Source organism: Lepidochelys kempii, chromosome 1 (genome assembly GCF_965140265.1).
Source record: "Lepidochelys kempii isolate rLepKem1 chromosome 1, rLepKem1.hap2, whole genome shotgun sequence".
Lineage (NCBI taxonomy): Eukaryota > Metazoa > Chordata > Testudines > Cheloniidae > Lepidochelys > Lepidochelys kempii.
In genome coordinates this window covers 242,646,453-242,668,897 of record NC_133256.1, presented here as the reverse complement: position 1 = coordinate 242,668,897, position 22,445 = coordinate 242,646,453, and the positions used below count along the sequence as shown (strand labels likewise).

General features: G+C 44.0%; 1 protein-coding gene across 5 annotated transcripts in view; it reads left to right on the top strand.

Annotated features, from left to right (window-relative positions):
- TMTC1 (transmembrane O-mannosyltransferase targeting cadherins 1) overlaps positions 1 to 12,949 on the top strand; it is a 179,670-nt gene extending 166,721 nt beyond the window's left edge. For 4 of the 5 annotated variants that reach the window (XM_073321270.1, XM_073321264.1, XM_073321263.1 and 1 more), the window contains 6 exons: positions 2,782 to 2,917; positions 5,366 to 5,510; positions 6,117 to 6,254; positions 6,861 to 6,983; positions 7,993 to 8,070; positions 9,068 to 12,949. In XM_073321270.1, the coding sequence (XP_073177371.1) occupies positions 2,782 to 2,917; positions 5,366 to 5,510; positions 6,117 to 6,254; positions 6,861 to 6,983; positions 7,993 to 8,070; positions 9,068 to 9,208 (761 nt within the window). In that variant the 3' untranslated portion in view covers positions 9,209 to 12,949. The remainder of the gene's footprint in view (positions 1 to 2,781; positions 2,918 to 5,365; positions 5,511 to 6,116; positions 6,255 to 6,860; positions 6,984 to 7,992; positions 8,071 to 9,067) is intronic. The other variant, XM_073321262.1, reaches the window with a different exon arrangement.
- The last annotated feature ends 9,496 nt before the right edge of the window (positions 12,950 to 22,445 follow it).

Below are 22,445 nucleotides of genomic sequence, written 5' to 3'. Positions count from 1 at the left end.
ATCTAAAGTTAAAGAGGGGCAGACTCAGTTAATACTTGGAAGGGAGTCCTTGGAAAGCCAGGATCGAGAAGAAGTGGTGTTTGTGATTCTGCAGGTGGCACTCTTCCTTCTGAGTTGGTACAGATCCCTCACTCTTGTCTGATGTTAGTGGGCACTGTACTGCTGCCAGTAGAAAACAAAAGCGCTGAATATGTGGGGCCATGAAAGAAATCAGTGTGTTAAAGGCAGAAGTAGAGATTTTACCCTTGTGTCTTGACAAAGTTCAAACTTCCCTTCTAGTCCTAAACTGTTGTGTGAAGCTGCCAAGATGCCCTATTCCATTCTTGAGGTTCCATTTCAATTTAGCACGAATCCATTTCTCTTTGCACTTGTTCATTCTGCAAAGGGAAAGGGTAATTTGTTCCTGTTCTGTTGCCATACAGTTTCCCCCACACATAACTTTAAAAAAAAAAAAGGCTGAATTTTGAAACTTGAAATATAAATAATCCTTTTGTGGATATGACCAAGTCTGAAGACAACTGGACAATAAAGTTATGAATGTTTGAAAAATGGCTACTGCACTTATGCAATGGAAAATTGTGTTAAGTCACAGATGTTAAGTCACTGAAAGTTAATTTGAGCAATCTACCCTCAAGTTTACTCCTCTCCAGTTAGCCTACCTTGAGTGACAGTGGCCATGCTTCAAATAACATGCAAGCTGCATAGCGTGACTGGATTAGCAGTTGATGAGATGCGCTAATTTGAATTCTCCTTCCCGGGCCAGCTAATTCAAATTAGAAGCACCACTGCCCTTAAGCTACAGCTTTTTGTGTGTAGATAGGGCTCAAGTTAGGGACAACACTAAAGTTAAAACTCATGTTATGTCTGCAGTGAAGAGAAGCCCTCAGTGGGCACACCGATAATGAGATGCACTCCTCCCTCCTGCGTAAGTGTGTACCTATTAAAGGTGCACCTAATATGTAGGCATTAGTTGGCCTTAAAGACTTAAGTTCTCTCATTAGCTGTGGGTTAAGTGCTTACTCCACTGTAAATATTAAGGCACTTCAAAGATGGAATCTTCTAAAGCATTCATTGTTCATCTGCTCATCAATGCGGGCAGTGTTAGGCCATCACTGAATATTCTACCCTGAAGGGTTATGTCCTCTGCTGGCTTTGAGGTATTTTAAGTGCTTATCATTCTCATTATGGATTTCTCTCTTGCTTTCCTTTAAAAATTCAAGGAAATAGAATAGAAAAAAGTGTTAATGTAATGTTCTATGTTGTACAGATAAGTATTCCCTACCTTTTTGTGACTAAGTTTAGGTTCTAGCCCTATTGCACATGTGTACTGTTTTTTTCTGGCTAAAAATATAGTTTAATATATTGCTGTTTGCTGTGAAATGATTTGTCATAAAACATATGAAGGGACAGATCTTCAGCAGCTGCAAATAGACCGTTCCCGCTACGGTGATTTACACCTGAGAAACTGACTGAGAAACTGGCCCAAGATATGCAACATCGCTGAGTTAACATCTACTGAAGTTTTCATATTTGCATTGCTGGGATGTTAGTGATTGCAACTATGCCTATGCTTATTTTGTAGTTAATATGCAGTGTGTATGTGCGTAAAGTATGGTGAGATCCTTCAGTATGAGAGGCTGTACATAAAATTATTATAAAGACAAATTCACTCCCAGGACTAGCAATCTGGCACCTTTCTTCAGCACAGAATGAACTTCAGCATTTTTTTAAAACGTGAGGTGCAGAAGAATGATTATAATTTTTCAAGTAACTTGCACAATATTTTGTTTTGTATTTGTGTCTGATCTGGTGGATTTCAGAATCGCATTTGTTATTTTGTGTGTAGATAGGTAAAATGCAGTGACACAGTGCCACCCAATGGTTCCTCTGAAGCATAGACATCTTGATTATATTCTACAAAACAAGCATTTTCTACCAATACATTCTAAACCCTGAAAATAACTACACCAGCGTGGGGATTAGTGATCTGTTGGAGTCTGCCCCAGGTGCCTTTTGAGTCCTGAGTGCAAAGTCTGTGTGTGCCCTCAGCCACCCAAAAGGGAATCAGTAGCCTGCCATTGTTGCAAACTGTGGAGTAGGTTATTATTTGTGTATGGCTGCTGGATTTGAATCTTTTTTTCCAAATATTAAAAATGCATGGTTGTCCCGTTTAGCCTTCACAACAGTAATTCTGAGTGGAAAGAAGTAATAACACTGTAGGGGTAGGATTGAAATACCCTTTCTCTAAGTTTTGATTATATTTATTGTCAAATTAGTTTTTAGTTACTACTTTTCTTATTCCAGATTACCTGGATTTGAGAGATGACTTCTCTCTGTTCCCATTCTATGAGCCTAACTGTCCTTTCAACTACTGCTTGTAACCCAGTAGCCACTTACTGCTCCCACTTTCTATCAGAAAAAAATTATTTCCCTCAGTAGCCACAGTCATTTTAAAACTGGAGCTGTTTGTCCTGTCTACTTTTTTTTTCAGCCTCTGTCCTTTACAGCTGGGTAAATTTGTGCCTAAAGTTAGGCTCCTAAATCTCATTTTCCCCTTACTCTTTTATTTGAATAGCAATTTTCCTTTGTGCATCATTTCAAGAAGAGATGAGACCGGATTTCTCTCTCATGATGGTTCCCACCTTCCAAGTACACTGAACACTGATGAAAGGAGTATTTTGCAACTGATGATGATGATTCTAAAGAATCAGAAGCCTGATTTAGTGCTGAAACGTTTGAGACTTCCTTAAGGCACCAGCCTAACAGTCTTTTGCTTTGCAGGGGCTCCTGAGAGAGCAGTGTCCCACTACCAGCAGGCCATCTGGCTCAGCCCAAACCATTATGTGGCCATGGTGAACCTGGGCAGGCTCTACCGCTCTCTGGGGCAGAACAAAGAGGCTGAAGCTTGGTACAAACGGTAGGTAATAGAAATAGGATGAAACTTAATAGTGCAAAGTGGTTGTGCACTTAGGGACTAACAACAAGAATTTTCCCTGTAAGCTGGGGATGTATCAGTTGGAAGCAACAGAGGAGGAGAAAGGCCTAGGTGTACTGCGTGATCACAGTCCTAGGATGCATCAGGCGAGGTATTTCCAGTAGAGACAGGGAAGTGTTATTGACATAATACAAGGCACTGGGGAGACCTCCTCTGGAATACTGTGTGCAATTCTGGTCTCCCATGTTTACAAAAGATGAGTTCAAACTGGAGCAGGTGCAGAGAAGGGCTACTAGGATGATCTGAGGAATGGAGAACCCACCTTATGAGAGGAGACTTAAGGAGCTTGGCTTGTTTAGCCTAACCAAACAAAGGCTGAGGGAAGATCTGACTGCTCTCTCTAAGTAAACATCAAAGGGGAAACACTAGGAAGGGAGAGGATTTCTTTAAATTAAGGGCCATTGTTGGCATAGGATATAGATTGGTCATCAATAAGTTTAGGCTTAAAATTAGATGAAGGTTTTTAACCATCAGGGGAGTGAAATTCTAGAGCAACTTTCCACGGGAAGCAGTGGGGGCAAAAAACCTAATTTGTTTTAAGACTGAGCTTGATAAGTTATTGGAGGGGATGGTATGATGAGGTTGCCTAAAATGGCATATGACTTACCCATGACAGCTATTAGCAAATGTCTCCAATGGGAGATGGAACACTAGAGTGGGAGGGCTGAGTTACTACAGATAATTCTTTCCCTGGTATCTGGTGGTGGGTCTCACCCACATGCTTAGGTTCTAACTGATCACCATAATTAGGGTCAGGAAGGAATTTTCCCCAGGTCAGACTGGCAGAGACCCTGCAGGGGTTTCACCTTCATCTGCAGCATGGGGCATGGGTCACTTTCTGGTTTGAACTAGAGTAAATGGTAGATTCTCTGTATCTTGAAGTCTTTAAATCAAGATTTGAGGTTGTCAGTAACTAAGCCAAAGGTTAGTTACCTAGTACAGGAGTGGCTGAGTGAGGTTCTGTGGCCTGTGATGTGCAGGAGGTTAGACTAGATGAATACAATGGCCCCTTCTGGCCTTAAAATCTATGGGTACATCTACACTGTGATAAAAGACCTGGAGCATGGCTGCAGCTGGCCCAAGTCAAGTGACTTGGGCTGCAGAGCTATAAAATTGCAGTGTAGATGTTTGAGATCAGGCTGGAGCCTGGGCTCTGAGACCCCATGAAGGGGGAGGGTCTCAGATCCTGGGCTCCAGCCCAAACCCTAACATCTACACTGCTACTGGTAGTCCTGCAGCCCAAACCCCGCTTGCCCGAGCCATCTGACCCCAGGCTCTGAGACTTGGTGCCAGGGGTATTTTATCACAGTGTAAATGTACCCTTTGAGTCCGTGATTCAGGACGGAAGGCTGACTCCTCACTTGTCCCCACCCACATCCAGTCTTTGTTACAAGACCTTACGAAGATTTGTTAGCATTTTAATCTTCCAGTGCAATGTTTCTTACTTACTCCGTCCGTCTGAGTGACACATGTTCACCATTGTTGCTGAGTCTGGCTGGTTTTTGAGGGTGCGCAGAGCACTGTGATTCAGTTGACGATCAGCCGGCCTGGACTGTTCAGTAAGTGCCTTGCTATGGTCCTCTTGAGCCCAGCCCCAGGACATCCTCTGCCACTTTCAGCTGCAGGGGTGTTCTGTTCATGAGCTCAGTGGTTTCTGGTTTGTTATCAGTAAACTGTTAATGCTGGTCACATGACACTAAAAGCATTCCAGGGAGGGACTGTCACGTCTGTATTCGAGTATGTAACTGCCAGGCAATCCTGAGCCAAGGCCTACACCTCCAAGAACCCACGCCTTCTTCAGGGCGTCTTCTGTTCTGCAATACAGCACTGCACTGTGTGCTGAACAAACAGCTTCTTTGGGATTTTCCTCCCAATGGGTAAGAGGGGATGGACTTTCCTTTGCCTCCTTGTTGGAACACCTCCCTTTTCTTACCTGCATTGCCACCCTCATCCCACAGCCAGTGGTTCTGGAACAATTTTTACAGTGTGGGTGCTGAAGGCGGAAACCATTATATTTGGGTTGATAAACACTACTTCAAGCCAGGGGCTCTGGCAGCACCCTTAGTTCCAGCACCACAGCTGCAGATTTCCATTCCCTTCGAACCTGTCCCTTCTGCTCCTTAGCAGGCCAGCTGGATTGCTGGTGGGGGCACTCCCTTCTCCCATCAGGGACTATGAATGCTGCCTCTACAGCTCTTCCCTTCTGGGCTGGCTTGGAGCAAAAGGTCAGAATGGGACCAACCCTTAGGCTCTGATCTGGCAGTGCAGAGCACTAACCTTTCCAAGGCAAATCCCACAGCAAATCCCACTCTTGTCTTACACTCCGATCCCAGCATCACCTGAAGCCATTTCGTTCTTCCCAACATGTAGAGCGTTGAAAGTATCGCGGAAGGCAGAAATTCTGTCGCCACTGGGAGCTCTCTATTACAACACAGGGCGGTATGAAGAAGCTTTACAGGTTTACAGGGAAGCTGCAGCACTGCAGCCTTCAAACAAGGAGATTCGACTGGCACTGGTGAGTGTGTGATGAGAAAGTTGGTGACAGGGTTATGTTAGCATTTAGAAATATTATCCAAGGCGTGGCACTCTTTCCACATGGATGATAATTACTGTGAGCTTTCCCTAGAGCAGGCAACTGAGCAAGTCTTGGTTTTAATTTTGTCCTGAGGCAGGAAGGGGTCTTCCTCATCTGTGTTGAAGCCCAGAAAATTGCCCTCCCACTCTTTTGTCTTCTCACACCTTTAGGTCCCATATTGTAGCCACCACCCTTCTAGCTGAGGAGGACCAGAAGTGACTTGCTCCAGAGCCAGCCAGGCCTGCTTCTTGTTGACTTGAGGGCATATTATTGAGCAAAGCCTGGTCATTCCTTCTGTCCTCCAGGTGGTGCCGAACCATTGCCATTAACACTTCCACCTTCTGCCTTGCCAGAAAGCAGGATGCCAGGACTAGATGCTGGGTCCTGTGCTTAGCAGTGCATGATAGCTGGGCCCACTGTATTGACTCTGATCTTACCAGCCAAGCAGGCTAGCCTAAGTTTTCACAGCTCTTTTGACATCAGCGTGTGACGAAAGAGGAGTGTCATAAAAAGGGATGAAAACTCTTGTTTACTATTGATCTCTAGGCACAGGTTTTAGCAATGATGGGACAAACAAAGGAAGCTGAAAAAATGACTAACCATATTGTGACAGAAGAGGCCAAGTGTCTAGAATGCTACCGCCTTTTATCAGCCATCTACAGCAAGCAGGAGCATTACAGCAAGGTACAGTGAACTCCGTGTGCTGCTGTCCCATACACCCAATCAAAGGGCTTGGGATGAATTTTCATCTCTGTACAGCCAAAGGCTAGATCATATCCTGAGATGTGCATAGCAAGGGCATGTAGCCACATCAGTGACTGATACACTTTGTGCAGGTAAAGCTGGATTGCTTTATCTGATGCTTCCATTCACCTAGGTCAGTGTTTCTCAAACATTTTGATACAAGGGGCCAGCTTGCTGCCTTCCTGAACTGTGACAGGAAACTCTCAGGGACCAGCACCAATCCACGGACTGGTTGTTGAGAAACACTGGTCTAGAAATAGGATTGAAAGCCAAGAGCTTGAGTTTTTTTTCAGAGGTGTTGAGTACTCAGCTTCTACTGACTCCAGCTGACGGGGACTGGTCAGCATCTTGGAAAATCAGGCTGTGAGCTACTAGAGTTTCAATTTCTGAATGTGGTAACAGTCCTCAAGGTAAACAGAAATCTGGGGCGCAGGGTGATGATGCTGTGTACTGCTCAGCGGCTCATGTGCTCCAATACCATAGTGATGGGCACAGGAGAAGAACCTGGATAGAATAGAATATTGTGTCCTCTCTCTCTTTCTGCAGGCCCTTGAAGCAATAGATAAAGCTCTGCAGCTAAAACCAAAGGATCCAAAAGTCCTATCGGAGCTCTTTTTTACTAAAGGAAATCAGCTAAGAGAACAAAACCTTCTTGACAAGGCTTTTGAGGTATAGCAAGCAACCACTCTAAAGCACACGGCTGTGTTTATAGTTCAAGAACTGAGCTCACTAGCTGAAATTAACATTCAGCAGAGAGCATGCATGCTGCTTATTCACTTATATAGCTCATCTGGTCACCATATAGGACAGCTGGGATTATGGAAGGGTAGTATCAATTCCATAGTTAAAGTTACAACAGTGTTCTCTCCGCCTCCTTTCCTTTTTGAAATACTCCTACACAAAAAAAGTCTCCCTCCAATTTGGTAGATTACTTGTGAAGCCAAGGGATAGCTCTCTAGCTATTAGAGATCATAAATTTAAGTCCTGAATCATAAGGTTTAACACCCTGTCCAAATTCTCTCTTATAATTAATTAGAACTCTGAGTATACTTGTAATCCATATAAATGTCCAGACTCTTTGAATCCTCCTCAGTTATGATGTCCCAAAAATAGAAGTGATCATCAGAGTCCAGAGTTTTTTTTAATGATTTCCCTCCACCTTTGTAGAAGCAAAATAAGGGGGTAGGGGGGAAGCTACCTATGGTCCTTATTAAATCTGCACACAGGTATCTGTGTTGTAAGAAAGGCTGTAGCCATTCATATGTTAAAACCTTGCCAATGTTCTCTCCCTCCCTGCACACATACATGCTGATGTGGAGTTATGGAGATGCTTTTCTTATAAGGTAAATACCATGTGCAGAAGGTAGCTGTAAAGTGCAGAGCATCCCTGCAGGTCAGGATCAGCAGACGATAATGCACTATCCTGGAAGTTGCCTTGATTCCCTGCAGGACTCTGCAGACAAAGCAAATTCCCCCAGATAGGCCCTTTGGGGAAATGGTCGCTTCATTTGTCTCCACTTAAGACTCTGAAACAACGCGCATTTTGTATGTAAAAAAAATCAAGAAAGAAAACAATCATATTTTAAAGAGATTGGTGTGGGGGAGTTATTTCACCCCAATGTGGCTTTTTGTCAGGGACACAAGCATCTTAACCTGAAGACATTTCATATTTATTTAGAGCTATAAAGTGGCTGTGGAGCTGAACCCAGATCAAGCTCAGGCATGGATGAACATGGGAGGGATTGAGCATATCAAGGTAGGAAAGTCCCTTGCTTTTCTGCTGGCTGTCAAGCAAAGGGACTATTTCTGTTCTTCAGAATACATTGCTGGACTTGCCTTCAGGCAGCTAAGAAGTGCATGTTCAGTGTGTCTTTTTTTGTCCCCCCGCTGAGTTGGATCCAAAGAGGATGCGAGTCTGTTACAGCACCAGCTAGAAATACTGGCTCTAACTCAAGTTGTAGAGATTTGTGCCTTTAGCTCTGGAAAGCCCTAGTTCAGTCCCTGGTGTGTTGGTCAAAATGGCTGTCATCACACAGGTATCCAGTGGATCTTGGCATGACATGGTGGGGGAGGGCACCTGGATCGAGCACTAAATCAGAGGGGAAAATAGCAGCAATATGGAACCCTGAAGGGCTGTCTCTCTTCAGAGAAAGGTTGATCATTCAAGAAGTGGGTAGGAAAACATCGGAGGTGGAAAGGCTGGGAGCATAGTCCATCTTTTGAAAGGGGTGCTCCTTCGTTAGCAAAGCTGTGCTTAGCCCATAATCTACAATGTGTGGTTTTTAAACTGTTGGATAAGTATTTCCAGTCTATGCAGTTGAGAATCAGCCCTTTAAATTCCACCTTACCTAATCCACTTGATGATAGTGTCTAATGCATAATACTGACACCAGTTGATGGAAATATCGTGACAAGACATGTGATTTCATACTTGTATGATTACTGTAGCATAATTATTCTGAATGTCCTAAAGATATTAGTTTAACTCATATTCTACATATCTTCTACTTGGACATTATAGCATTGTTTAAATCTGCTTCTTGCCATGTCCCTATTGACCTAATTTAGGCACAGAGAGAGTCCTTCTGAAATACCAGTTGATCAATTTAATAGTGAGTGGAGTGTTGCTGTTTCAAAACATGTCATACACACTTTATAAATTGCTTTCTCCATCCATTATGGATCTTGCTGGTCTCAGGCAATGATGTTTCAATGTCAGAGAATATGAATGACACTTTTTCCCCCTTTTATAGGGAGATTACGTCAATGCACGTAGCTATTACGAGAAAGCTTTACAACTGGTTCCAAACAGTAAGCTGCTGAAGGAGAATCTGGCTAAACTGGATCGCTTAGAGAAACGATTGCAGGAAGTCCAGGAGAAAGATCAGACGTAGCTAGTGGAAGGACCGTTGTGCCCCTTGCAGAAGAAAGAGAAGTGGAAGCCCATTGGCAGAAGTGACACAGAAGGAGCTGTGATGTGACTCAGAATTAAGGAGGGCAAATTTGGGGTGCACATTTGTGTATCACCGAAGTTGCTAGAGACCCATCATTTCTATAGGGTATGCTGAAAAATGAGTGAAAACCCTCTTTTAATCAAGATTTATGTTTGGGTTGGATGCATATCACTGCCATTAGTGCTGTAAGTGGGAGATGCACCTTTAATGTCCTGGTCTCTCACTTCCCAAGCTGGGTGGGCTGTAGAGGCAAAGTTCTCATCCACTGTGGCAAGGCATGGAGCAGTGCCTCTTGTTAGTCAACACTCACCCATCTAGCCCGCTTAAGGAGTACTATTAATGGTCTCTAAAGAATGCCCCATAAGGTCCTCCTCAGCCAAGACGATGGTGACAATGATCAGCAGAGAGCATCAAAGGTCGTTACAGGGTCAAAGCTGAGAGAAATGGTGGCCATTTTTAGGTCTCCAACAATGACTTGAAAATGACCCCAAGGAAATGGAGAATGATGTCTGGACATGGCTGTCTCTGAAAGTGGTGATTCTATGACTAGGGCTGCTAGTCCTTTGAGGAAAAACCTCAGTTGAATGGTTTACTCTGAAGATAATCATTTTTGTAACTGTTCAGATTCATGATATCACAAAATTGTCAGAAATCACATGACTTTTTTTCACCCAATCAGAATTATAATTTCTATGAAAAATTGGAACTGTCCGATGGAAATATGGAATTCTTTAATGGCTCCACCTCCCTCTGTCCCCCACCCCCCCAAATCTATATTTTTAAATACTGAGTGGAAAGGCAAGTTTGCTTCAGAATATGGACATTTATTTTTGAGTGTTATTTATTTTTAACTTATAATAAAATGTTTAATATATTTTACTGTGTTTATAAGAGTTGGACAACATCCCTCACAACTGGCAATGTGGCTTGTGATTGTTGCTTTTATTGTATAAAGTTAGAAAATACGGCACCACAAGGTTGTGTTTGAATAATTCTCCCTGCTGATATTTCTAAAGCAATTGGATATAGGACCAAATTTTCATTCATTCATTACCATTGATTTGTAGGGTTGTACCAGTTCAGCTGAGATGAGCGTTTGATCTGTTGTCAATAGAGGTAGCTGAGAAGGTTAGCTGGGGCAGTGTAGTGATGTGAGCTCATCTCACAAGTTTATTGTTTTCATCTTAGCCCCCATCAGGAAACCATCATACAGTTTGTTTCAGCCTGATTGCCATAACTTTGCTGAAGAGAAGCGCAGGTCATGGAATTAATAGCGGATGGTTCAGGTGGGGTCTAAAGTGCATTGATACAGCTCTTTCAGGGAAGGGGAAGCTGTCCTGGCCCCCCAGGATAGTAAAAATCTGGGGGGAAATTTCTCTCTCTCATCCCTCCCTTGCACCCGTGCATCCTTTATATAAAATACTCATTTGTCACTAAAGTTAAATAGGTGTTAACAAAATCAAACAAAACAGAGTTTTTCAAAGTGTGATTTTAAATCTCTTCTCCTTTCCATTGCTCAGTTTTCTGTCTCTTGACTCTTGTGATGTCATCATTTCACTAGTTCTGTTATCGTAGGCTTTGTCTGGACTAGCATTTGTCCTCCTGTAGTAATTGACTGTAAATGCTAATCTAGACACCAACATTTGCAGAGTATCAGGACATGGGGGCTCAGCCTTGGGCAAACCACAACTGTGCGCTCCAGAACAAACATTTGTGGAGCGCCTCAGTTATCAACATAATTAGCATTTATGATCAACTAGCTCCAATTATAACAAGGCCACCAGCTCTAGTCTAGACAAAGCATGAGCCCCAGGCTAGACAGGACCTGGATTTTTAATATAAAAGGAGGCAACATAAATGTATCTTCCCTCCCCAAAACAAACATATAAACAAAAAAAACCCACATGCAACCCCAAATCCTCATGTCTTCTTTACACATTAGAAGAAAATCAAACAAAGGTACAGTCTCAGTTATTGCCCCTTTACAGATTACCTTTAAAAATGAAATGATCCTTTACATTCCTAATTTCTCCAAATCAGGGTAACTGCCGACTTGATGGGGCTGAAAGACTGGATCTGGGTGTGAAAATTTGTCCCTTTCCACCATTGCATGTACATACAGAACAGAGAGCTGGGAGCACAACAGAATAGGTTAGGGTAAGAGAAAGCTGATTGGGGAAAGAGGCCCTCAAAAAAACCTTGTCTTGAAAATAGCCACAGGGTGGGTTTAGTAGTCAAGATTTTTGAGGTCGTTTAAGTGAGATACAGTTCCACTAAGAAAATAATGTAACATCCAAATTTTACACTTATAACTTTTTTTTTTTTTTACACATACGTGGGGCTCAAAGTATGGCTCTGATGCTGATATTATTCTCTTGGGATTAATTGTGGATAATTTCCACCACCCATTTCCCTTTTGGGGAAGCAATGATTCAAAAGCTATTCAGGGACTGGGGTAGAATTTATGGTACAAATTTAGGCCATTTGATCAAGAGGTTCCCAATATATATCCTTCCCCTGCATTATGAGCTTCTTTCAATTTTCATAGTACTCTAAAATCCACATGCATAATGAGATTATCTAAGATATTGGTACGCCACAACAGGGGCAGTGGTGCAAGTTTGGAGTAATTTGGTTCAGGCGTTCCTCAGATACTGTTCTCTCCCCCTGCCCCCCCCCCCCCGTAAGAAGAAGCTTTTAATATTCCAGTTGCTCTAAAACCGATGTTCATAGTGAGATTACCTTGAACAATGGTATTCCACAACTGAAACTGAGGTGGAGGGGAACTTCCATTGAGATGACTGGGTCATTTCACACCACCCAGAGCTATTGTGTTAGACTATTAATCTCTTTGGAGCATCCTAATTCATCTGAGTATACCCCACTGAGCTGAATGGGCCATTCCACACATCAACAGTATGCCTGTACTGCAGAGGGCTTTGCAGAGCCCCTTCCTTTACACTAGCTCCCTGAAGTCGATACAAAGTCTGGGGCTCCCTGCTATTCCTCTTGCTGCCTCCAGCTGGTAGACGTGCTCCTCACAGCCCATCAGTTACCATCCTCCTTTCTTCCCATGGCCCTTCCAGCCCTACTGGGGGCATGGTGGGACCAGGAGGAGGGCAGAGCTGGTAGCTAAAGTGGCAGATCATTCCCCTCCCGCAGGTAGCCTCCAATCATACCCCCTCACTAACACCTCTTCCTCAAGAAACAAGGGAAATTAACTGCCCAAAAACGTGGTTAGTGCAGGCCTTGTTTATACTACAGCGCCTTTGCCAGTATAGCTATGCCAGCTAGACTCACCCCTGCTTAGTACCCTCTTCCATTCAAGAAGTGCGTTTCAGATTCTTACTGGCACTGCCAGTCCGACGTGCCTTCTCTGGCTTGTCAGATTGGGTTTACACCTGCTGGTGAACCACAGCACCACTCATTAAACTGCTTCCCAGGCTGATGAACCACCTGTGGTTCATTAATTTTATACCAGTGTAACTCCGCTGTTTTCATTGGGGTCGCTCCTGATTTACACTGCTACAAGTGAGGAGAGAATCAAGTGAGGCACTGACTCCAAGCACCCGTGGAAAAAAATAGTTGGGATGATCAGCATCCACCAACCACAGCCATTCAGCTGGGCTGCCATTCAGCTGTTTGGCAGCTGGCAAGAGACCTTGAGGGAAGGGGCAGAGCAGGGACAGAAAGAGGTGGAGGGAGGGTGGGGCCTCGGGGGAGGAGGCAGTGTGGGGCGGGGCCTCGGGCAGAGTGAGGGTGGAGCACCCACTGGGAAAAATGTCAGTGCCTATGTGGTATGGCATGCAAGGCTGCGCCACCGGCCCCTGCAGGCGTGGTTAGCGTCAGTGTACTCACTGAAAAGATGCCACTTGGACTCAGTACTTACAGTTCCACCCGGGTGCTCGACTGGTCGAAGGACCCCGGTTGGCAATGGCAGGTGTTCCCTTTGTTGCTCCCCCAGCCATCAGTGTCCCTAGTGTTGGATGCTTCAGACCTAGGCTGGGGAGCCCACCTTGATCCCCTCAGGACACTGGGCCTGTGGTCACAGGAAGAGCTCTCCCTGCATATGAATGTCAGGAAGCTCAGAGTGATCTGCTTAACTTACCAAGTGTTTCTTCCCCAGATCACAGGCAAGGTAGTTCAAGTACTGACAGACAACACCACGGCCATGTTCTACATCAACAAGCAGGGAGGAGCAGGCTCCTCTGCCCTATGTCAGGCCATGTCTACACTACCAGCTAAATCGGCACCGCTGCAATCAATGCAGCGGTGTCAATTTAGCAGGTCTGGTGAAGACATACTAAGTTGATGGCAGAGTGTTCTCCTGTCAACATCTGTACTCCACCTCCCCAAGAGGTGGAAGCCATGTCAACGGGAGAGCATCTCCCATCAACATAGCGCAGTGTAGACACCACTGTAAGTCAACCTAAGTTACGTCAACTTCAGTTCTGTAACTTATGTAACTGAACTAGCGTAACTTAATTCGACTTACAATGTTAGTGTAGACCAGCCCTCAGAAGGTCTATCTCGCAGTTCCATACCAAACAAGCCTCAGTCTTCTTCCCGAAGCCACTCAAGAATTCAGAAGAATGATGGCTTCACTCATTGGATGTTAGGCATGCCCTCGCCTTCTACTTCGAGAGGACTAAACCGTTTCATAGATCCACACAACTGTGTGGTAATAGCAGAGAGGATGAAAGGCCTACCGGTTTCAGCCCAGAGAATCTCATGCTCCTGTGGCATGCTACGAGCAGGCGAATGTTCCACTGCTTGCCATTTTGACAGCTCATTCCATGAGACCTCAGACCCCATTTCAGGCCCAGGTTCCGATCCAAGACATCTGCAGGGTTGCAACCTGGTCGTCAGTGCATACCTTTTCATCCCACTCTACCAACAACGAGGAGTCTGGTGGCACCTTAAAGACTAAAAGATTTATTTGGACATAAGCTTTCATGGGTAAAAAACCCACTTCTTCCATGCATCTGAAGAAGTGGATTTTTTACCCACGAAAGCCTATGCCCAAATAAATCTGTTAGTCTTTAAGGTGCCACCAGACTCCTCGCTGTTTTTGTGGACACAGACTAACACAGCTATCCATCTGATACTTGATCCCACTATACCATCACCTAACAGGCTCAAGATGACATCAAGTTCGGGAGAGCAATGTTACAGAATGCGTGTCCATGAACTCTGAGCCCACCTCCTTGGGTACTGCTTGTGAGTCACCTAACGTGGAATGGACATGAGCAAGCACTCGAAGAAGAAAAAACAGCTACTGACCTTCTGTAACTGGTGTTCTTCAAGATGTGTTGCTCACGTCCATTCCACAAACCACCTTCCTACCCCAGCACCAAATGGTGCTGGAGTGCACTGAGGGAAAAATCGCTGGCAACGGTGCATGGGGTGCACGCACACAGCTAACATGGAATGGACATGAGTAACACATCGCAAAGAACAACAGTTACAGAAGGTCAGTAAGAATTTTTTCCCCAGCTCAGTCGGACTGTGGAGATGTCCAGGGGCATGCCTCTAACAGCTGGATGGGGACTGATGGAGACTTCGCGTTCCTGTGCTTCTCCCTCCTGATCATCTTCACTTTATAAAGTGAACAGTTCAAACCAGGGCCAAGTAAACTGCCAGTGTGTGTCTGGGTTGGCATTTGGGGACCTGTTCACACCTGGCAAAATTATATTATTACCCTTCTATCTCCTCTACTTGCATTATTGCTCCTACTTATCTTTTAGGGACAGATCAGCAGCAGTTCTCTTGTCACTCATCCTTGGATGATTCTGCTCCCCAGCCTGGTCATGGCTGTTGGGTCATTTAGCAGGTGACTTCTGGGTTTCCCCCGAGACATCTTCCACTCGGTTCTCCAATAATTCAGTCTGACTCCAGTCTCGTCATTCAGGTTTCTTTATTTGGCAGCAAAGCAATGCTGAGATGATCAGACTCAAGCATATGGTGTAGGTATAGGACATAGCACACATCCAATAAGTTACACAGTAAGCCTCTTTCTTTATATACATTTACTATACATTGCATCACACATTTTGAGATTGGCTTGGTCACTTTGTAGGAACCAATCCCTGTACAACCAAGCTTTGCCCATGCACTGTCCACGCACTGTCCATGCACGACTGACTCTTTACTTAATCTTATGTTTCAGCCTTATTTTCCCCATTGTAGATGGTTCCCTGGGTGTTCCCCCTTATCTTAGCTAGTACGGACATTCTGCTTTCCATCCTGCTGATCCATTTACCATCTTAATCCTGTTTCCCAAGAAATGAGGCCTCACCCATGTCCAGTTACTCATGTCAAGGCAGGCTATTTGCATGAAGTAGCTACATAGTGTCGGCCTTTCCCTAACACAGTAAAGGAATTGCCAGGCTCCCCGACTTAGAGTTGCCATAGAGCAGTCAGAATTGGCCTCCCTGGGAGTCAGGCTGGCAAAACCCCATGGAAGGCTATGCGGGCAAAATGAGTGCTAAAGTGGTTTTTGAGGCCTGCCAGTTCTCCCACAGTAGAATTTTAGTTAGTTCATAACAAAGTTTCAGAGCTCAAACAATGTGCATATATCCATAGAAGCCCATAGCGCTTTAAACCATTGGAAGAACGGTATCAAGTGGAGTGCCCCAAGGGTCGGTCCTGGGGCCGGTTTTATTCAATATCTTCATAAATGATCTGGAGGATGGTGTGGATTGCACTCTCAGCAAATTTGCGGATGATACTAAACTGGGAGGAGTGGTAGATACGCTGGAGGGGAGGGATAGGATACAGAAGGACCTAGACCAATTGGAAGATTGGGCCAAAAGGAATCTGATGAGGTTCAATAAGGATAAGTGCAGGGTCCTGCACTTAGGACGGAAGAACCCAATGCACAGCTACAGACTAGGGACCGAATGGCTAGGCAGCAGTTCTGCAGAAAAGGACCTAGGGGTGACAGTGGACGAGAAGCTGGATATGAGTCAGCAGTGTGCCCTTGTTGCCAAGAAGGCCAATGGCATTTTGGGATGTATAAGTAGGGGCATAGCGAGCAGATCGAGGGACGTGATCGTTCCCCTCTATTCGACATTGGTGAGGCCTCATCTGGAGTACTGTGTCCAGTTTTGGGCCCCACACTTCAAGAAGGATGTGGATAAATTGGAGAGAGTCCAGCGAAGGGCAACAAAAATGATTAGGGGACTGGAACACATGAGTTATGAGGAGAGGCTGAGGGAGCTGGGATTGTTTAGCCTGCAGAAGAGAAGAATGAGGGGGGATTTGATAGCTGCTTTCAACTACCTGAAAGGGGGTTCCAAAGAGGATGGCTCTAGACTGTTCTCAATGGTAGCAGATGACAGAACGAGGAGTAATGGTCTCAAGTTGCAGTGGGGGAGGTTTAGATTGGATATTAGGAAAAACTTTTTCACTAAGAGGGTGGTGAAACACTGGAATGTGTTACCTAGGGAGGTGGTAGAATCTCCTTCCTTAGAGGTTTTTAAGGTCAGGCTTGACAAAGCCCTGGCTGGGATGATTTAACTGGGAATTGGTCCTGCTTCGAGCAGGGGGTTGGACTAGATGACCTTCTGGGGTCCCTTCCAACCCTGATATTCTATGATTCTATGATTCTAAGAATACCGTATAGTGAGAACTACAGGTTTTCCATCAATATGTACCATGGAGGGAGTGACTCCATTATAGTGGGAGTATGTGAAAGGGTTGAACAGGAGGCATCATACAGGTGAAGCTCTCTCCCTTTTGCCCTGCAGAACCTAATTTCTTAGCACCAGCACCAAGGTTTCCTCTTAGAAGTGTAACTTGTCAAAGCAGAGCACAGAGATTAACCCACTCAACTCCCCTTTAAGCTCAATCACACCCTGATCCTGCAAAGGGCAGATCCTTAAAACAAACGGCTAAGGGGGGAAATGATAGAGGTCTATAAAATCACAACTGGTGTGGAAAGTAAATAAGGAAGTGTTATTTACTCTTTCTCATAACACAAGAACTAGGGGTCACCAAATGAAATCAATAGCAGGTTTAGAACAAACAAAAGGAAGTATTTTTTCACACAATGCATAGTCAACCTGTAGAACTCCTTGCCAGAGGATGTTGTTAAAGCCAAGACTATAACAGGGTTCAAAAAAGAACTAGATAAGTTCATGGAGGATAGGTCCATCTATGGCCATTTGCCAGGATGGACAGGGATGGTGTCCCTAGCCTCTGTTTGCCAGAAGCTGTGAATAGGCGACAGGGGATGGATCACTTGATGATTACCTGTTCTGTTCATTCCCTCTGGGGCACCTGGCATTGGCCACTATCAGAAGACAGGATACTGGGCTAGATGCATCATTGGTCTGACCCAGTATGACTGTTCTTATGCCCACGTAGAGACTCATTGAAATCACTGGTACTCAGGATGGGGGGCAATGGGTTGCTGTGTGGATAACTTTGTAGAACTGGGGCCTTAGTGCCCAATCTTGTGAGGTGTTTGCACCATCAATTAACTTCCACTGAGATTAAGGTGGGTGCTCAGCATCTCACAGGAAGGGCCCTTTGCACATGGCATGCTCGGATCCTGAGTGAGAAGGATACTATTGAACAGTATCCCGTGCTGGACGTTGGCAGAGCTATTGTTTATAAAGATGCTTGTAAAGATGCCACAAGCTATCCCATGAGCCAAAGCTTTCTGAGATGAGTTTACTGTAACCCAACAGCACTTCGACATCTAGCCGAAGACAGCTGAGAATGCAGGCGGGAAGGTATTAGGGGCAGGGTGGATGGGAGAATCTTTTGTTTTTAAAAATTGTATAATGTAGACACTGAGCCTCAGAAAAGTAAGACAGACAGAAATAAAGAAGATATATTCTCCATGCCCCACACATATGGCTTTAAAATGTGACCAATTATATTATTTTTCAAATGAAAAAAAGTTGTATATTTTTAAACAATACTTTGAGAGGGGAAGGGAGTTTGTTTAACTGAAAGTTTTGTGTGTCCTTTCTGACTGACCTAGTGGGAGGGCTGGGTGGTTATCACAATAGCATTCAATCAAGGCCACCCCCTCCTGTTAAAACTTGCACTTGTGCAAATGTAGAATAGATTTCTCATGCCCCTCCCGGATCCAGGAGAGGATATTGGCCCTGACCAATAGGAGACGCGCAGTACCAATGCTAGCTTCTCAGATGGGCAACCCAGGGAAACCCACCCAGCATGAGGTGGTTGGTTTGGCTAGAGGGCATGTTTGTGCTCGTTGTATTGTCATCTCTGCCTGTCTTTGGTCTTGTACATTTCAGTTGCCTGCCAAGGCACAAGAATAATGCTCTTGTAAATTTGGCTGGCAGCATGTTGATATGCAAAGCGGTTTAACCCCACCCTTTTCACAGCTGTGAAAGGCTGTGTATTGCCCCTCATGAAACAGGTTTAAGGCAACCTTTGGGAGAGGAGGAGCTCATTTAAATAATCCCTCTTTCCCTAACCAGCACTTTATGGCCCAAACCCAGCCAAATAATAGTGTAGAAACTGTGTATTCTGCATCCTGGCAGAGTCCACTAAAGCCATGATGCTGCAAAGCAGTTAAGCATGTGCGTAGCTCTAAGCTCACGAGTAATCCTATTGGCTTCAACGGGACTACTTCCGTAAAGTGCTTTGCTGGATCAAGGCAGTTATCTGCAGTAAGCCTTTCACAAGATAAGGAAAAATAATGGCCCAGTAATATGCAATAGGTTACCTCAGCCAAAAGGAAATTTTACTGTGAAGACAAATAGAGCAAGTTAACCTGTGATTAAATGGATCTTATTCAAAGTAATGGTAGAAAACATCCTCTCCCTTTGGTTTTATGTAGCTCATAAAATAAACTATGAATACTTTGGTTTCTGCCTGCTGCAGTACTCAGCATGCTTAGTACGAATTATGAATGCATATTTTGCTGAAAACCTTAACAGGCAGTGGCTAGCTCTTTCCCTTTTGAAGTGACATTTTCTAAACTCACGTCTACAGATGCACATCAGCTTAATCCAAAGTGGAGAATTAACCCAGAGCTGGAAAGATAGGACTTTTGTGCTAACTATATATTTCAATCTCAAATGGCAAACTAAAAAGCTGTCATTCTGTTTTGTTGTGGGGGGAGGAGGGGGTTTGGTTGTATTTTCTCACCGAGAATAATGTTCTAAACTAATGAGTCTTTTGGAAGTTTGGGGTTTTTTTTTTATTACATCCTGCTTATTTAAAATCCAACATTCTTTGCTCCTCCCCTACTGCCATCTCTCAAAAGAAAGGATTTAGGAAGGACACTTTTATACTTCACTTGGACGTTTTGGGCTAGATTTTTATAAAAATGTCCAGGCAAGTCGTTTTGGCCAAGCAACACGTATGTGCATCAGAGAAAATGGCCTTCATTTCAGACCGAAATAGACCACAAATAAAAGATGAGAGAGCGAGGGAACACATAGATGCTCACGCAAAGTCGTGCCCTCTCTCATGCATATAAATTCTAACGTTCAGAGATTGAGCACCTACAACTCTACCTAAAATGAACAGGAACTGTAGCTGCTCAGCACCTTTGAAAATCAGGCCAATATTGCGTAAACTATTTTTCTCGTGATTTAAGACACACAGGTTTTAGTTACTAGCTCATACTTCGAGCTGTTTTGTATATGCTCAATATACACATATGCATGTTTAATTCTGTTGAAGTCAACATGTGTGTTTGCACCTGCTTGAAATTTCTGTGCATTTTATTGCACACCCCATTCCTGCTTTTCACATGTGAAGATGACAACCTTTTGAAAATCTAGCCCTAAGGGATTTTTACTTTATGGGGACTCATGCAATAGTTTTCTAATGTAGGAGTTTTCTTTCATGTACACTTAAACGGAGCAGCAAAAAGAAAAATTGCTTGGTCTACAATAGTGTTTTAATGTGGCAAAGCTGCATAAGGTGATCTTTATAACTTTGTGGAAAAATTCCTTGCCATGTTTATACCGACTTGCTGAAAACTTCTTTCTTCTGGGAAATTTGCCCCAGCAGCATCCTCTATGAAAGTTACAGCTTCTACAAATGTATTACTATAGAAATCTCTTTGCCTGAAGTGGTTGCCATGCTGCTTTTTCCTTCTATCATGGGGGAGTTATTTGCATTGACTGTTGTTCATATGGTTCTTATTTCTGTGCCTATGTTTGTATCAGTTATGCATATCTTATTTTTTAAAAGCCCACTAATTAGAAATGTTTACAAATTAAATTCACACTTTTAAGCAGCTGGATGTATGTCAGTAGTACAGTATTTTGAAAAACCTTTGCTTTTTCACTGTGGGATACGTTTTTGCCTAATGGAGTTATGATCGGAGAAGTCTTTCCAAAAGAAAATGTATGTAAATGTCTATTTTATATAAAAGTGAGCAAACAAATTACTGTGTCTGGTTTTGTTCTATCAGGTGTGGGGTTCGCCTATGTCCTTCGATAAACCACCAATGGATTTTTTTTACTTAGGATCACATTCTACCCTCTCACTCTGCTGAGTAGCATCTTACTGCACAAATAGTGCTATTAACTTCAATGGGACTGCTTATAGAGGAGGGTGCTCTTCAGTAGAAGTATCAGAATCTGGTCCATAATAAATAGCAAATGGGACAACAATCAAAGGCTGCATGTGGGAAAATGGCAACAGCTGGTATGTACTGAAGCAACATCAACAATTAATCTGTTAATAAACACATTACTACAGTGATAGGTTATATGTATTAGGAGATACCTGGAGGAAATGTATCCGATTGGCTTAGGGCTACAGAATAGAAAGAAAAAGAGATGGAGGAGGGAAAAACAGGAAATAGAATCTCATCTCATCTAAACTTCTTGCCTGAGGTTGTCAGCTTTTCAGAGCAATGACCATGCCATTGCATATGTTTGTAGAGCACCTAGCACTATGGGACCCCAGCGCCTCTGGGCACTATCACAATACAGGCGATAATAGGCATCTTTGCTGAAAGCCTATTTCCAGTCAGCCCGAAAATCTAAAGCCATGTGCGCAAGCTATTCTGTGTTCTGCCCTCATTGTGTGTGTGAATCCCCTTTAGGGAACTTGCATGTGCATTCTGAAGTTGGAACGTACCCCTTAACATTCTTCAGTCCTTAGGTGGCAAAATATTTATTAACGAAGCTTGTTGGCTAAACCACTCAAGAGGTCAACATTGTGCCTATAGACCTTCCTGTCACACTGTGCAGCACTAAACTTCTGATAAAACATGGTCCAGATCCTCCCAAGTGGATCCATGTGTGGCTTTCCCCCTTTAGCACAGGATCATCTTTCCTCTGTTGTCTGACAGGGGTCTGAGGCTCCATAGACTGCAGATGGCAAAAGCAGAGTGGGAGGATGTTGAACAGGGCACAGAGCTGTTTCACTTCCCTTTGTATCCTCTTCATGGCTACTGCAGAACAGCCACTGATGAACCCATCCCGTGGTGTTGCTGCTTTTGCTGATGTCATACCACCACAGATGGAAGGGCTTCAGGGGAGCACTAAAGCAACAGCCACCTTGTCAGGATTGCTCCTGTCCCTTCACACACATCTGCTGGGCTGAGGGACATGGCCTCCAAAATCCACAGCCCTCTTAACTCCTCCCACCAAAGGGGACACTTCCAGGTAAAACTCCACAAGAGTAACGTCTGAGAATTTTTCCACAGAATGTTCAAGCTCCATGTGCAAGTCTAAATATATAATTCCTACTCTGCTGCCTTGCAGTTTGACTTCCTGTTGGAGACATCAGTGACGTGGAGTCTAGGTATATTTTTAATGCAGTTTATTTTATGCTAACTACATCAGTCCTGGAACATAGGTGGTCACAGACAGTACGCACACAAACTCTCCTTTCAAGAATCTCAGCTCAAATGTGAATGCCCACTTCCCAGAGAAGGACTCTCTCCCCAAAATTGGCTCCAGTTAGAGATTAAGGCAGACAGCAAAACTCCCTTGCTGTTTGCCATAGCCCACCTAAAAAGAAACTGCATGACAAAACTAACAATTCACACATTTCCTCAACAATTGTACACTGCTCACATGCTAAGGCACACATGTATAACAGCATTCCCTGGTGACTGCTGCCATAACTAATAGCCCATTTCCTCCCCCCCCGCCCCGCCCTTTACTCATGTTGAAGTAGTACCTTAGTCTGCAAGTACCCCAGTGAAATCAAGGATGCTATT